This window comes from Podarcis filfolensis, assembly GCF_964270895.1.
Source record: "Podarcis filfolensis genome assembly, chromosome: 11".
Lineage (NCBI taxonomy): Eukaryota > Metazoa > Chordata > Lepidosauria > Squamata > Lacertidae > Podarcis > Podarcis filfolensis.
In genome coordinates this window covers 40,252,931-40,268,212 of record NC_139613.1, presented here as the reverse complement: position 1 = coordinate 40,268,212, position 15,282 = coordinate 40,252,931, and the positions used below count along the sequence as shown (strand labels likewise).

At 40.7% G+C, this 15,282-nt stretch overlaps 1 protein-coding gene across 4 annotated transcripts in view; it reads left to right on the top strand.

Moving 5' to 3' along the window:
- EFNA5 (ephrin A5) overlaps nt 1-15,282 on the top strand; it is a 214,962-nt gene that overhangs the window by 165,556 nt on the left and 34,124 nt on the right. For all 4 annotated transcript variants that reach the window (XM_083577155.1, XM_083577154.1, XM_083577153.1 and 1 more), the window contains exon 2: nt 8,036-8,328. In XM_083577155.1, the coding sequence (XP_083433281.1) occupies nt 8,036-8,328 (293 nt within the window). The remainder of the gene's footprint in view (nt 1-8,035; nt 8,329-15,282) is intronic.

The following is a 15,282-nucleotide window of genomic DNA, read 5'->3' as shown; positions in this document are numbered from 1 at the left end:
GGGTAGCTTTTAAAATCAGGGCTATTCCTGGCCCTACTTAAAATCAGGGCTATTCCTGGCCCTACTTTGTGCACTGCAATGTGTATGGAAAGGGACAGCTGGTATTGGCACCCCACTTTTGTGCATGCTGCTCTGTGGACATTGTTCCATAGAGTGTCCCTTGTGTTTTATATTTCAGTATTCTAAAAAAAGGAAGAAGCTGAACTGAAGTTTTGATAAGATGAAGTGGATTTTATTTAACTGCTTAGAAGCTTGGTGATCATAGCAGAAGCTGATCCATCTTTAGACTGTTTTCTATGAACTGAGATAGAAAGGGATCTTAGTGCTCATTTTCAGCAATAAATCATTACTGTTTACCCGCCCCTCCACCCTTCCATTGTTGCTGATTGCATCCCACTTATATGATCCAACTAATTTGAAGCATTCAGGTGCCAGTGCAGGGTTACAATAGGAATAAGAGGGTGAAGCTAGATCTTTGACTCGTTGGCACAATGGAAATTGGGTAGCAAGATAGTCTTGGCTGTTCCTGAAAATGTGATAGGTCGTTGCAGTCTATTATAAGGCAGTAATTTCAGGTCTGATGAAGTCTCTCAAGTACAGGGACCTGATTCTGCTCAACTGTGTAATTGTGATGGAAGTGGGCCAATCAGAGCCAACAGCTTTGGCGCAACCTTTTGGGAGTTTTGTTCCAGCAGAGCAAGTGGAGGAGGGAGGAATGAGAGAAGTTACAAATGATAAGTTGCTCTGCCTGATTTTGTAATGAACAAGTAATAAACGGCCTGGTTTCCCATGGAAGCCTGACGATTACAGAGCAGCCGCAGCTCTATGCCTGTATCCATGTTTTATTTTGATCATTGCAGCACAGCAGAGACAGGTAATTATCATAATCTAACAATTAGCCTGGCATCCTTTCCCAGTGTTTAATTACCCAGATAAATAGTAATTGAATAGAGAGGACTTAATGATAAAAAGGAAAACTTTCCCTCTGTCTCAGTGCTTTCCTGGCCTGAGCGTGACTTTTTAGTACTGTTATTGTAGAGGTCTTATTATTACTTTATATCCTGCCTTTCTTCCAAGTTGGGATTCAATGCGTGTTAACAAGAAGGTACAAGACATTCTTAACTACATTGGGACATAAAACAGACAATCTGACAATGGTCATCATCCTGGTACTTCACTACCCTAATTTATTCGTTTTGTCCTACTTGATTTTTTTTTTAAGTAACAAAATGGAACCTTTCCAATACGCTGCCTTCTGCAACTAGAATAATGCATTGCCTTTTTAAAAAAGTGAATAGAACTGAAATTAATACTTTGTCTGATTATTCCGTTGTTCTTTGAGTTGGAATCAGTGATGTTTTCAGCACTGCCTGTGAACAGTTTATTGAGAGGCATGGCAATTCTGACAAAAGGGGCATGATTTCTTTAAAGAAGCTTGTTTATGGGTATTTCTGAAATAGTGCTTTTGTATAAATTCTCAGCATCCAAATGATAGATGCAAGCACTATTTTTGCAATATCTTTAAATAAATTGTTTTATCCTCCAGCAAGCTTAATTACTAACCTCTAGCTTTTTAAATCATTATGTGGGAGAGCGTATTGAGAAAAACGAAAATGAATGTATTGAGCTGTTCAAAAGAATAATGGAGTGATGATTCTTCTGTTGAGAGCTCACATTGGGTGGTATTTGGGTGTATCTTGAACGTTGGCTGACATGGGTTTGAATTCATATACTCCTCAAGTAATCTATAAACCACTGGCAGTCTTTTAACTAAGCTACGAGGTGGGTGGTTTGCAGAGCAATGCCGTACTACAGTGGATTTGGTTGAGGCAGAGATACCCCCTGCCCAGACAAATAGTGGACAGACATGATAGCTAGTGGGGACTTCTAAAATAGGGCATTTTGGAGGAAAGGGGTAGGATTGAACCAGGACAGGACCTGCTGGATCCTGTGCAGCATAGCTGTCAACGTTTCCCTTTTTAAAAGGGAAATTCCCTTATTCCGAATAGGATTCCTCGCAAGAAAAGGGAAAAGTTGACAGCTATGTTGTGCAGCCATCACATGCCAGCAACAGGCCCCATCCAAGCCTTTTCATTGGCACAGCAAAGAGAATTCCCTTCCTTCCTCTGCCCAACCTTCCGCCTTGGAAGATGTGAGCAGTAGTGTTGTGGATGTGGTGGTATTCACAGCACACTATTAATCCCATCACTGCCATCCAAGGGTTTGGATTCAGCACTTTATATAGGTTTATATATGAAATGCATTTAAACATAATCCTAGGAGTGCATCTAATAGCCTTGTTCAGCTAACAGTAAGGGGGAATAAACCAGTTTTTGGCGATTTCCACGGGCGGTATTGTTGGACACAGCCTTCAGTGTTTTATGATAGGCTTGTAAGTTTAATATAAAAAACTTCTTCAAGTAAGATATATAATTGTGCAACTGTATATTGTAAGAACTTTTTCACATGGCATCTGTTAATTAAATTAGCAATGTTAGGACGAGACATAGGAGCCAACTCCTAGGGGCCAAGGTCCCTTTGCCCCCCTATAAAATATTTGGGGGGTCCCCCTTAAAAATTAATGGCGCGCGCACACACATTTGAATAGCAATGTCCATGTCATGTGATCAATTATGGGGGGGCTTACCTGGGCTCCCCCAATATTTTATTCAAGTTGACACCCCCGGGGCGAAAGTATTGTTACCCAATTCAAATGTGAATAATCACTTACCTGATTTGTCAGTCTGAACATTCTGAGATCTGAGGAAGAATGCCATCCTAATACTTATAATGTGCTTGTGTTTAAACAGGAGGATTTTCCCTTCTCTGTAAAGAAAACTCTCTTCCATGATATCTGAAAATAGAGAGCAGTTTGAAACTGAGGTGCTGCTGCTAGCATATGGACCTTAAAACACAGAATATGACTAATATATATTCTTTGTATGGGACAAGCCACAAGCAGAAGCTATTGCCGTTCTTTATCCATCTATATGATAATGGGCAATTAGTGTCAGTGGTGCTATTTTTTATGCCAGGATTTTATACTGTTTATTTTTTTGACGGAGGGAAGTGAAAGAGAGAGCAACATGCAAAAAATGCTACTGCATTCTAAATATCTAGTTAAGCAGACCTCTTATAGCCATAGCCAACAAAGTTTATTAGATTCAAGACAAGACTCGCATATGCTTCAGAATTACAATTATGAAAAAATGCACATGGTACGAGCCGTGCCTGCATTTTGTAATGATGGATAAACACCAGAGCACAGGAATTAATCTCAAAACATTTTGTCAGTCTTGAGTATTTCTTTGGTTGAAAGTGTCAGCCCCCCATATTCAGCATTCCTGCAGCTGAATCAAATAGATGTCTGAGAAGCAAGTATCCTTACATCTGATGATCTGAACCAATCTTTGCTGGCCTGGAATCAATATGAATTCTTATTTGCTTGCTGCAGAGGTGCCTTGGCTGAGGAGCTACTTAACTGTCTCAAGCTTTGCCATGCCTTTTTAGAGCTTTACTGCCTATTATCTAACTCAGTAGCGTGCAAGTTTTCATGACACTGTATGAACGTCACCTGACTGAATGTAAAGGTTAATTGTGGTTGAAGAATAGCAGTGTGTTTTCTTGTATGCAACTGATAATGTAAGGAGGCAAAATGCATTATTTTTTTGAGGGGGGGGGGAAACACTTGTGGTTCAGGATTTTTATTTTAGCTCTCTAGCCTATTCATTTTGAAGAAAAGACTGACTTATTCCTTCCTTACATTATAGTCTCCGCTAGCTTTGAGTAGGTGTGTGTATTCTGAGCTTTCTACATGGAGTAGACGTGTAAGACGTTAGTTGCCCAACCTAGTGACTTTTGGGACTCATTTGCATACTGTTTAGGGGAATCTACAAGATTGGGGCTTCAATGACAAAACCAGGAAAATCTGTAGCCTCTGTGAATACTGTAGAGGAGCATACGGTTTGCATTCTAGCAAAATGTGAGGAAGGAGCTGTACAGCCTGCTTTTTTATCATCTTCTCAAACATGTTTGTAAACTAATTTCTTCTTTCCTACACTGTTGCACTTTTCAGTCTTGGTTTAGAGCAGGTAAATTAGTTTTGAACTGAAACATTCGTCTCATTCTGATAGCTGGCTATTTTTCTTATAGTATACCTTAAATGTAGTCTCTGAAAGTTAAAAATGCTTCCTTTGAATTCAGGTTGGGGTTTCTGAGGAGGAAATAATGACTTTTAGCTTTGATCTAGTAAACTAGGCTTTCTGTTTGCTAATCAATATATTCAAGTTTCAGATATGATTTAAATAGTCTGGGTTTTTGGCAAGAATTTAAAATTGCCTGATACTAATAAAATGAAATATAAAATGTATAAGCTCTTTAGCAAATAGCTTTAATTAGTAGCCATCCACTTTAGTACTTACACACACTTAATAGAAATATCCAAATATGGATGGGAATAAGTTGCCTCTTTCTTCTCAGCCTTGAGTAGCCACGTTGCCCCTTCTAAATATTGCTTTGATTAACTCATAATATGAGTGGTCCTGATCTTCTTTCTGAAATTTATCATTCCTCCAACAAAGCAGCTATAAATCCCCATTGGCAAAATTTAAGGGAACACAGAGGGCAAATAGCTCCAGGGATTAGAATTTTCAGTGGGGTGAAATCACAGGAAGAAAGGTTTAAAATTCCTTCTCTGTTATACGGCAGCACTGTCCAGTATCAGGGATCTTCATTGCTGCTTTTTGTCAAAGAAAAAGGCTCTCAGAATTCCAGTCATGGAAATCCCTCATCTACTTTGCCTTAGTGGTTATGGCAGGTATGAGTTCTGAAATAAAGTCCCTTTACTGGGTTTCAAGAGAAAACCATGTGGTGATGTGCACTGGCCAGAATTAGATTTAGCAGGCTTTTGTTCGTACACTAAACACAATTTCTCCTTTGTTAAAAACCTATTTTATGGTAGCTAAATGATTGTAGGAGATGAATAGATTGCTCTGAATATATCCTTGGAGAAGACCCAATGATCATTGCTTCCCCCCCCCCGCCTCACTGCCCTAAATTGGATGGAAGTATCTAGTTGGCATATTTCAGGGCCATCAGGTGCTTAAAATATGTGCCTCGGGTGAAAAGGGACATTATAGTTAAATATGTCACGGTATCTTTATTACTATCTCTGCACTTTACAGTGGCTGCTGTCGAGGAATAGAAGCCATAGGTAGTGATAATGTGGTGGTAAGAATAAGTACAGACTGGAAAGAATAGCTGGCAGAAGTCGATGCTTGTCTCTGTGGAACTATAAGGTAAAAGGGTAAAGGACCCCTGGATGGTTAAGTTGGCAGAAGCTGGGACAGAGTAATGGGATCTCACGCCGTTGCATGGATTTGAACTGCTGACCTTCCAATCAGCAAGCCCAAGAGGCTCAGCAGTTTAGACCACAGCACCACCCACGTCCCTGTGGAAGTATATATGCTGCAGGTATACAGTGTGGTCTAGAACCACTATTTCACAAGACAGCTTCTGTTAGCTTTATATTCCTACTAACAGATGAGAAATGCTATGGGGGAAAACATGGAAACATACCTTCGAACCACTAAGGCAATCTAAATTTAGAAGGGAATCACTTGGAGGGCTTTAGGTGAAATATGGGCCGTATCATGCAACCGTAACTAGTTCACTGAAAAGTTATGCATACTTTTGAAATGTCCACAGTGGCTTATGCGATGCCTGTGAAAATAAAGCTTTCACTGGTGATATTACTACTACTACTAATTTATTCAAACCTTGCCCACCTGGCTGGGTTGCCCAAGCCATTCTGGGTGGTTTCCAACAGAATAAAACATCAAATATCAAAACCTTCCTGATACAGGGCTGCCTTCAGATGTTTTCTAAAAGTTATGTAGTTATTTATCTCCTTGACATCTGATAGGAGGGTGTTCTACAGGGTGGGCACCACTATTGATAAGGCCCTCTGCCTGGCTGCCTGTAAGTTCACTTCTCACAGTGAGGGAACTGTCAGAAAGCCTTTGGAGCTGGACCTCAATGTCTGGGCTGAATGATAGGGGTGGAGACACTCCTTCAGATATACAGGACTGAGGCCATTTAGGGCTTTAAAGGTCAGCATCAACACTTTGAATTGTGCTCGGAAACGTACAAGGAACCAGTGTAGATCATTTAGGACTGGTGTTATATGGTCCTGGTGGCTGCTCCCAGTCACCAGCCCAACTGTCACATTCTGGATTAGTTGTAGTTTCCATGTCACCTTCAAAGGTAGCCCCACGTAGAGCGCATTGCAGTACCCGAGCAGGAAATAACCAGAGCACTCTGGCAAGACAGTGCACAAGCAGGTAGGGTGTCAGCTGGCATACATGGAGCCGTTCGACAGCTGCCCTGGAAACACAATTGACCTCCATGGACATCTGTGAATCCAAAATGACTCTCAGCCTGCACACCTGGTCCTTCAGGGGCACAGTCACCCCATGGACCGTCTTTAACCTTTGCAATGAATGTATGTTTGATTCATGTTCCAAGAGTGTTTTGCTGTAAAGATGCACTCCTGTGAGTAGAGAGTAGTAGGTAGAGAGGACTCATTGGGACTAAATTGCTGCATCTGGGCTGTGTGTGAAAGTTACTCTCTCGGGTGATTGGCAAGCTTCTGTATGCAGTGCATACAACTCCCACCTGCAATACGCAGCTGAGAGTTGGGCGAGAAATATGTTGGCCCTACCTGGCACTAAGCTCCTATTACAATGACAGTAAAAACAGCCTCACTACTGCTGCAGCTAATACTGCTTACCACTGCTGATAATAAAAGCGCATCAGTGAAAGTGCCTTGTACTACCTTTCTCATCTGGCTCTCATTCCAAACTGTCAGGTGAGTGCTGATAATTCATAGTCTAGAATTCTTTTATCTGAGCAGCGGTATCTCTTCTGTGCACTTTGGCAGTGGAGTTACATTGCTTTTCAAAAATATTTCAAAGGTATACTTTGCTTTCTTGGATCTTGACTAAACGTTGCCAGCAGCAAAGAGAAAGCAAAGATGAATGAGTGTTTGTAGGAAATAAATGTATGTGCCTGTAATGAGATTTGGTTGTGGTACAGAAATGATATCTCCCATTTGGTGTTTGTGCTGTATGAAAGTATGTATAGCATTTCTGGTTTTTCTCTTTAATAAAGAGAGAGATGAAACGGAGTTTCTCTCACAGTCTCCCTCCCCCCATATAGAATATATTGATCTGGAGGCAATTGTAGGGCAAAGGACACAGACAGAACTGTTAGGAGTCTTGCTCCGTGTTTGCAGTCATGGGATTGTTGTCTATCACATGGTGGTGTATGTTTTCATTCCACAGTGTGGGGAGTGATGGAGACAGGATGTTTATGTTACTGTATTCTGTGAAGTGGGACTATTGTCCTTTGTTCTTTCTCTCTTTGCTGTCTGATGAGAAAGAGGAAGGAGCTGAGTCAGAATGCTCCAAGTATATTATATGTAAATAAAGTAGATTAGCCAAAATGCTGTGCTACTGAGTTCTGTTACGCAAACTGTGAATACTCTGTGGATCCCTAAGTGTGCTGCTGCCTCTTGGTATCATGGCAGTCAGGCATGTGTCTCTGCCAGGATCCTACAGGAGAGTAGGACAATCCTAACAAGAACTGGTTGTAGCCCTTCAGTTAAAGGGCACTGAGTGCAAAGTTATGGCTTGAAATATTTCTTGAGCTATTTCCCATGCTTTTGACAAAGGAAATACCCCAAAGGTAGTATTCAACATTGCACTATTACAAAGGTTCCATCTACGCAGACATAACAGGTTGCCTGATGGAACAATTCTCCCCTCCCTTGTGTGCTGTCCTGGGGGTTCTCATGAAACACAAACACGGAGCCAATACAGGGGAGGGGAAAGCCCCATTGCACAAGTGGAAGTCCTTGTGAAGGGTTTTTTCTGAGAAAGTGAATCGTGATCAAGATGTTAATTTTTTGTGACTTTAAGTAATTTTTTTGTCGTGAAGATTTCCTGAGCTGGTTTTGTTTTGTTTTTCCTTTTAGATTCCAGCGGGGTGACTACCATATTGATGTCTGCATCAATGACTATTTGGATGTATTCTGTCCTCATTATGAAGATTCAGTGTCAGAAGATAAGACTGAACGCTACATCCTTTACATGGTGAACTTTGATGGCTACAGTTCCTGTGATCACACTTCCAAAGGATTCAAGAGGTGGGAGTGCAATCGGCCTCACTCTCCGAATGGACCATTGAAGTTCTCAGAAAAATTCCAACTCTTCACTCCCTTCTCATTAGGATTTGAGTTCAGGCCAGGCCGGGAATATTTCTACATCTGTGAGTATTTGGAGATTTATGCAATGTTGTATAGCAGCTGGAGGAAACCATGGCAGTTTTTCACTTTTGCAAAAGGCCAGTCTGTATGTGCTACAGATGTGTCTTGAGTATATACTTGTAGATCTTGGGATCCCTAGATAAAATCACCAGGAGTATGGGAATAAAAATGAGATATAAAATATGTCTGCCTTTCCCCACATGAAACTGCATATCCAGCTGCATTCATGTGAAATAAAGCAATGCCATTGAAGTTATTAAAGAGAACTTCTCTTTCTCCCACATACACCCTGGTTCACAGGCATTTAAATAACAATATCATTATTGCAATGTTTTTCATTTATGAGGTTCTCATTCAGGTGCAAAGAGGTGTCCCCAAACACTTGTTGATTCAATAGAATAGTAGCTACACTCATTTTGATGGATTGATGTAGAGTGAACTCTATGCTTGTCACAGTGAAGAAATGTCAGTATGACTCCCCTTTGATGGTTCTTTACTTCATATTATTCTTTGTGAACGGAGCAGGAGATGCTGCTAAAAGTGCAGAGTACATTTGTAAACTTAAGTATTAATGTTCTTGTGAACGCAACCTCATTATGTTCATTTGAACCGCTTCTCAGTTTGGAGATGTGCAAAGTGTCATTGCAGAAAGTGTATAGTTACAGACTATCCACTCCAGATATGCAAGAGTCTTTCATTTTTTCAAAGAAGCTGTTGCAATGTCCTTGGCGACACAAAAATGGTTATCAGTGAAGAAATGTTCCAAATGCTATTATCTGCAAATACCACAGTCCAGAATTATTGAATATAGTAATGTCTCGGGATAAATGGCAATCTTCACCAAGTCACAGAGACTTTTTACTCAGAACAGCTGTTTCTTTGAGCATGTGGGGGGATGCAAAATAGTTATGAATGAATTAACACACCTGCATCCTTTAAACAAGCACACACTCCCTCACTGTCAAGGCACTCCCCCTCCCAAGGAGATTTGAAGCCTGCTATGGCCTTTAGGAGGGACGCGGGTGGCGCTGTGGGTTAAACCACAGAGCCTAGGACTTGCCAGTCAGAAGGTCGGCGGTTCGAATCCCCGCGACGGGGTGAGCTCCCGTTGCTCGGTCCCTGCTCCTGCCAACCTAGCAGTTCAAAAGCACATCAAAGTGCAAGCAGATAAATAGGTACCACTCTGGTGGGAAGGTAAACGGCATTTCCGTGTGCTGCTCTGGTTCGCCAGAAGCGGCTTAGTCATGCTGGCCACATGACCCGGAAGCTGTACGCTGGCTCCCTTGGCCAATACAGCAAGATGAGCGCCGCAAACCCAGAGTCGGTCACGACTGGACCTAATGGTCAGGGGTCCCTTTACCTTTACCTATGGCCTTTAGGTGATGCAGTGGGAGAAACAAATCCCAGAAAAAGCATCAGCCTTTTAGCTGCATACGAAAGTGATGAAATGAGCTCTTCTTTAGCAAAGAGCGCCTTTCCTTTACCTTACACATCTAGAGTCCAATACTTTACAATTGGTTTCAGCATTGCAGTAGCCATTTTTTCCCAGCTGTTATTTCCTCGGTGAAACCATTATCTCACTAAACTGGTAGCATCTATTCTTTTACTTTATGCCTTCAGTCTCATGTTTCTTAAAAATAAATAGGGAAATTCATTCTTGCTGAAATATATGAATGCTTCTTCTACTTAAGCAACCAGGCATCGCAGGAAAACGTACCTCTTTGTACTTTTGTGTGCTCACTCTCAATCTTACACTCTCTTCACGTGCCAAAGCGTAATGAAAATAAATTGGAACAGTAACAGTTGAATTGTTTCACTGCTTACTTTCGGAGATGTGTCATGTGAAAACATGTCAGAACTAAACTCTGGTTCATATCCTGTTAGTAAATATGAAAGGAATCCCAGTCAAGTGGAGATGGTTTTGAAATGAATTAATTTACATCATATGGTACCGATCTCACTTATGCAAACATCCCCCTTGACTTTGGAGAGTTTGTGTCTCTAAAGGGATGCAGAACTATATCTCACTGCAATGAGCAATAGGTTAGGTATTATTGTGAACTTTGCTGCTTGAAAGTTCTAACGAACAATTAAACTAGCCAAGGAAATTTAAAGTGAGGTATAACTGGGTGTGTGCAGCAACCAAAAAGCTCCTCTTGTATATGTAGCATCTGGAAGCAGCCTCACCTGTTTTAAGATCTGCTCTGTATTATTTTGATTTGATTCATTATTTGGGTCCAATTTGGATCTGTTAAATTCAAAGCTCAGTTCTACATCTATTGACCATAATTAGAAATCTAAAGATGGATATCTGGTTTTCCTCCCCTGCCTTTTCACTCAAGTGTTTGAAATTTGCAGGGAAATTACTTGAGCAGGTTCAGTCTGCCAAATCCTTTAAGGGGTTTTAAAAATATTACTTGATGCTCCATCTCTGAGGGCAGATTTCTCTCTACCCTCACAGAGAAAAATGTGCTGTGTCCTATGGGCTCTGGGACTCCCTCCCAAAAACCACAGGATTGCAGGGTGCATGTACAAACTTTTTAGTCAAAACCACTATTTGATTTTTAATTTTTAATATTTTTTAGTCTGTTTTCCAACAGCAAAAGTTAAGCTAACAGCAGCTCGCACTAATAACAATTGCATCAAAAATTAGCAGACACTGTATGAATATTATAAACAAAGTAGCATGTAAAGAATGCAAAAAAACAAAAACAAAACCCAACCCCATTCATTTAAACAATTAATGCAGTTCAGTACAAACTCAAATGCTTCAGAATATCAGGAATAGCTGTTGAGCACCAGCCCTGTCCCAGTTGACGCCCTCTCTTTGGGAAAGGGTTTCTTTACCCGGTGTGGCAGCAGTGCACTCCCAGGCAGTAACAAGACCTTTCATAGGGAAGTAGGAGGGGGAAAAAATCTTATTGTGGTTTTGCTACTTACTAACTTGCTTATTAGAAAATACAGAATCCATTAAACTATATAAGCAGCACTTCGCTGCCGTTTGAATTAATAGTAAAAATGCACCCCAGTGCTTGTAACACCTTTTTTTCTAATTTGTGGTTAAATTCAATATTTTTCTTTTTTAAAAAGTCATTGTGTTTTCTATAACATTCATTTAGCAGAATCATTTAACTGTCAATGGTTCCCATTAACATAATTGTTTCATAGTACTTTGAAATATCAAGAGTTCTATGCTCTTCATCTAAGCTGCAGTTACTTTTTAAAATGAAAGGTAAAATAGCACAAAATTAGGAATGCAATGATATATTTTTAGCAGCAGCATTTTGGCATTCCAATTGGTGAGATTAATTTTTTAGCCATATTTCAGAGTCTTAAAGTCTTAAAAAAACATTTTCCACGCACCGCAAAATATCACTGGATCACATCTTCTACAGCATAACTGTGTAATTCTTGTATATGACTGAACTACATCTTTGTAGTATGAACTATTCGGTGGTTTCCACTAAACATTCCCCAAAAGAACAGATTTTTAAATAATTAAACAAACATTAGATTATTTGATGCAAATAAATTTGAACTTGTACCTATCATTGGAAACTTGCTGACTGTTAAATTCACTGCATTATCTAACAGTTAAATGTCAAAAACCTCAAGGAAGTTGTCATGGATTTTTTTGCCTTATCACATTTATTTGAATGTACAAGATTATGAATCGGTACATACTTTTTTGAGTTACTGCCATGTCTTTTTAAGACACAGAACTCTTTGGTAAGCAGTTGTTTGTTTCAGAGATTATAGGCTCTTAATTTGGTTCTAGATTGCCAACTTGTTGAACTAAACACAAAACTAAGAGGCTGGATGAGGTGCCATCGGTTCTATTTGGGTTACTGGTGTGTGCATAATCTTAAACAATGATGTTCCATTTTTGTGTCATTGACCGTTGTTGTTGTTTTCATCCTTGGGATACATGTTTCTTCCTTTGATCAGTGATAGCACTGGGCATATTCCCAGTCAAACAGTCCTAGAAAGCCATCCAGGCCCATGTAGAGCTTGTCTGAGGCCCGGAGCAGGAGTCTTGTTAGAATAAAGTTATAAGCTCAAACACAAAATCAGCCATCCCTGGTGGGGAGGCCGCAGCCAGCTTAGCCCACTGATGCCTGGGACAGCTGCCCCACAATACGCATGGGGCTGAGCCCTTGGATTAGGAAACTGCAAAATGGCATCTAAATAGCAGGTGCTCCTCTGTGAGTCATGCTACATGTGACAAGTCAAAAGTCAAAACTGAATCCTCTCCTCCCACTTCCATCTTACTGAAACATAAACACACTGTTACGGCTAGCACCTTCTCCCTCCCTACCTGCGATACCGTAAGTGATAGGTGAAAGATACTTGAAGCATGGGAAGGTGCTCAATAAACTCTGCTACCCCCCACTGTATAAATGAACAAGACAGACGTATGGCCGTTGCATCCGCATCTAATTTGACCCTCAGTCATGTGTGTTAACAATTTATTTGTTGGCTGTGATCCAAGTAAGGGAACCTCAAATGCAACTGGACCTATTCTGTTGTTATCTTTTGGGATAATATAAATTTCCTCTGGATTTGTGGAACACTTTCCCCCTCCGGGGGCCTCATGCCACTGTGGTCTGAGAGAACTGTGTTTACCATTTTATTCACATATAGGAACATCTGAATTGACCTTTAGGAATGAAAACTAACTAAGGAAATTTATTTAGATTCAGAGCTTTTTAATGTCCCAATAATACCTCAGGGTATTGTTTTTATTGCTAGATGCCCTTTTAACTTTTCAGTGGAGATCTGATCAGCATAAACAGGGATGCTGCCCTGACAGCTGTTGAGCTGCTCAAGTGACTCAAAGAATCCTGACTTTGATAGCTGGTTCGCCCAAATTGCTTTCGACATTCTGAGTGAAATCAGAGTAATTGGAAGAGTTTGATAGATGTGTGTTTTTATTTTATTATTGGTATTTTTTGTTCATGAAACATTAAACAGACAGACAAGGTAACCTTTAAAGGGGAATTTTGCTTAATCTAGTGTGCAGATTAAAGGACTGGTTGCTATTAGAAGAATTAAGTGCTAGTCTTGTAAAAGAAAAGCTGGAACAATCACCACTGTCTAATAGATTTTGATGTCGGTAGTGTTCTTAAAACCCTCAAAGGGAGTGTTAAAAGCTGTTGCATAATTTGGGACTGAATAAATATCTGTGTAAGAGAGTGGAGATATGAACCAAAGCAGTGCTAGCATTTGTTTTTGCGGGTCCTCTCCCCCCACCAACCCACCCCCAAGCCTGTCAGATAACTAATTGAAAAGAGATTATTTGGATTCCTGCTGTTAAAAATTCAAGTGTCATTAACGCAATGGAACAGGGTGTATAGAAAGGAGATGGGCTGTGCTTGTAATGTGCATCTTTGAGAATTGTCTCATATGTATATTGTAAGAGGTCTTGGCCTTTGTGGCTGAATGAATGAATGGTTTTCTTTCCACGGTTAATAAACAAGACAAAGGGGAAAGAGTTTTTTATTCATCTTCCTGAACGTTAGATTTAAGTTGTGAGAACCAACAAATGCAACAGGAGTTTTGAGGCGAGATATAAAGATGTGCCTATTTTAGATATACCGGTAAGAAAATCAATCAGCCAAGTTTCATGCAAAGTGGGGTGATAGGCACATATATGAACATATGCTAAACTAAGCTTACTGGTGCATGTTCTGTGAAAACATGTAAACCTCCTTCCTTATTGATTAGATGTATATTAATTAGAGGGATGCAGGTGGTGCTGTGGGTTAAACCACAGAGCCTAGGACTTGCCGATCAGAAGATCGGCGGTTTGAATCCCCACGACGGGGTGAGCTCCCATTGCTCGGTCCCTGCTCCTGCCAACCTAGCAGTTTGAAAGCACGTCCAAGTGCAAGTAGATAAATAGGTACCGCTCCAGCGGGAAGGTAAATGACGTTTCTGTGTGCTGCTCTGGTTCGCCAGAAGTGGCTTAGTCATGCTGGCCACATGATGCCGGCGCCCTTGGACAATAAAGTAAGATGAGCACCGCAACCCCAGAGTCGGCCACGACTGGACCTAATGGTCAGGGGTCCCTTTACCTTTTATATTAATTAGTGTATGTGCTGGATTTCATCTTGTAATCAGCCTAGCTAAATACATACTACAAATTAGTTATGATGTTTTATCATTTCATAGCTAGAACTGGTTAGTATTACTGTACTGTTGGGAGTCCTTTGCTTTATCATAATAGAATTGGCAGGATATGAAATGTGAGTACAGGTATTGTGCTATATACCCTGCAAGAATTTAGTGAGGACTTGCCAAACCAGACATTCTTTTAATGAAACCAGTTTTGGGAAATGATAGTGCTGTTACACTCTTGTTGTGGAGATGAGAAGTGTTCTCGCTAGGTAATTCAGTTTCTGAGATAACGCACTAATTGAATGAACTGCTGCAGTGCTTGTATGCATTGTGTAATATGGAATAGATGCCGGCTGAAATGATATCAACAATATGCATAAAGTGATTTGTTCCAGACCGACACCCATGACCAATCCACTGGAATCACTTAAAAATAACCCGTGCAATTTTGCTCTGATTGGTGTCCCTGGTCTGGACCAAGAAAATGAGTCGTTTTTGTACAATGCAGAACAGGAAAGCTCTCTTTCTCCCAACCCATCCCATCCTTTAGCCTAGCTCCTACCCCTTAGCCTGACTGTTTCTCCTCTCACTCCTAGCCTTGCTTTCTTTCCCCTCAGCCTCTCCCCTTCTGCTCTATCCAAGGACCCAACCTTGCTGTTTCTCTCTTCCTCCTCTACCACCACTTAAACACTGAGGGTTGGACCCAACTAAATTATTGCATGCATGCAATGACGTCCCTGGGCACAATGGTATTCTCCCCTCTTATCTCCCAGCGCTCCCCCAAAACTTTCTCCCAAGACTTCTGAGCGCATTTGAGTGTAGTGAAGGGACTGGTG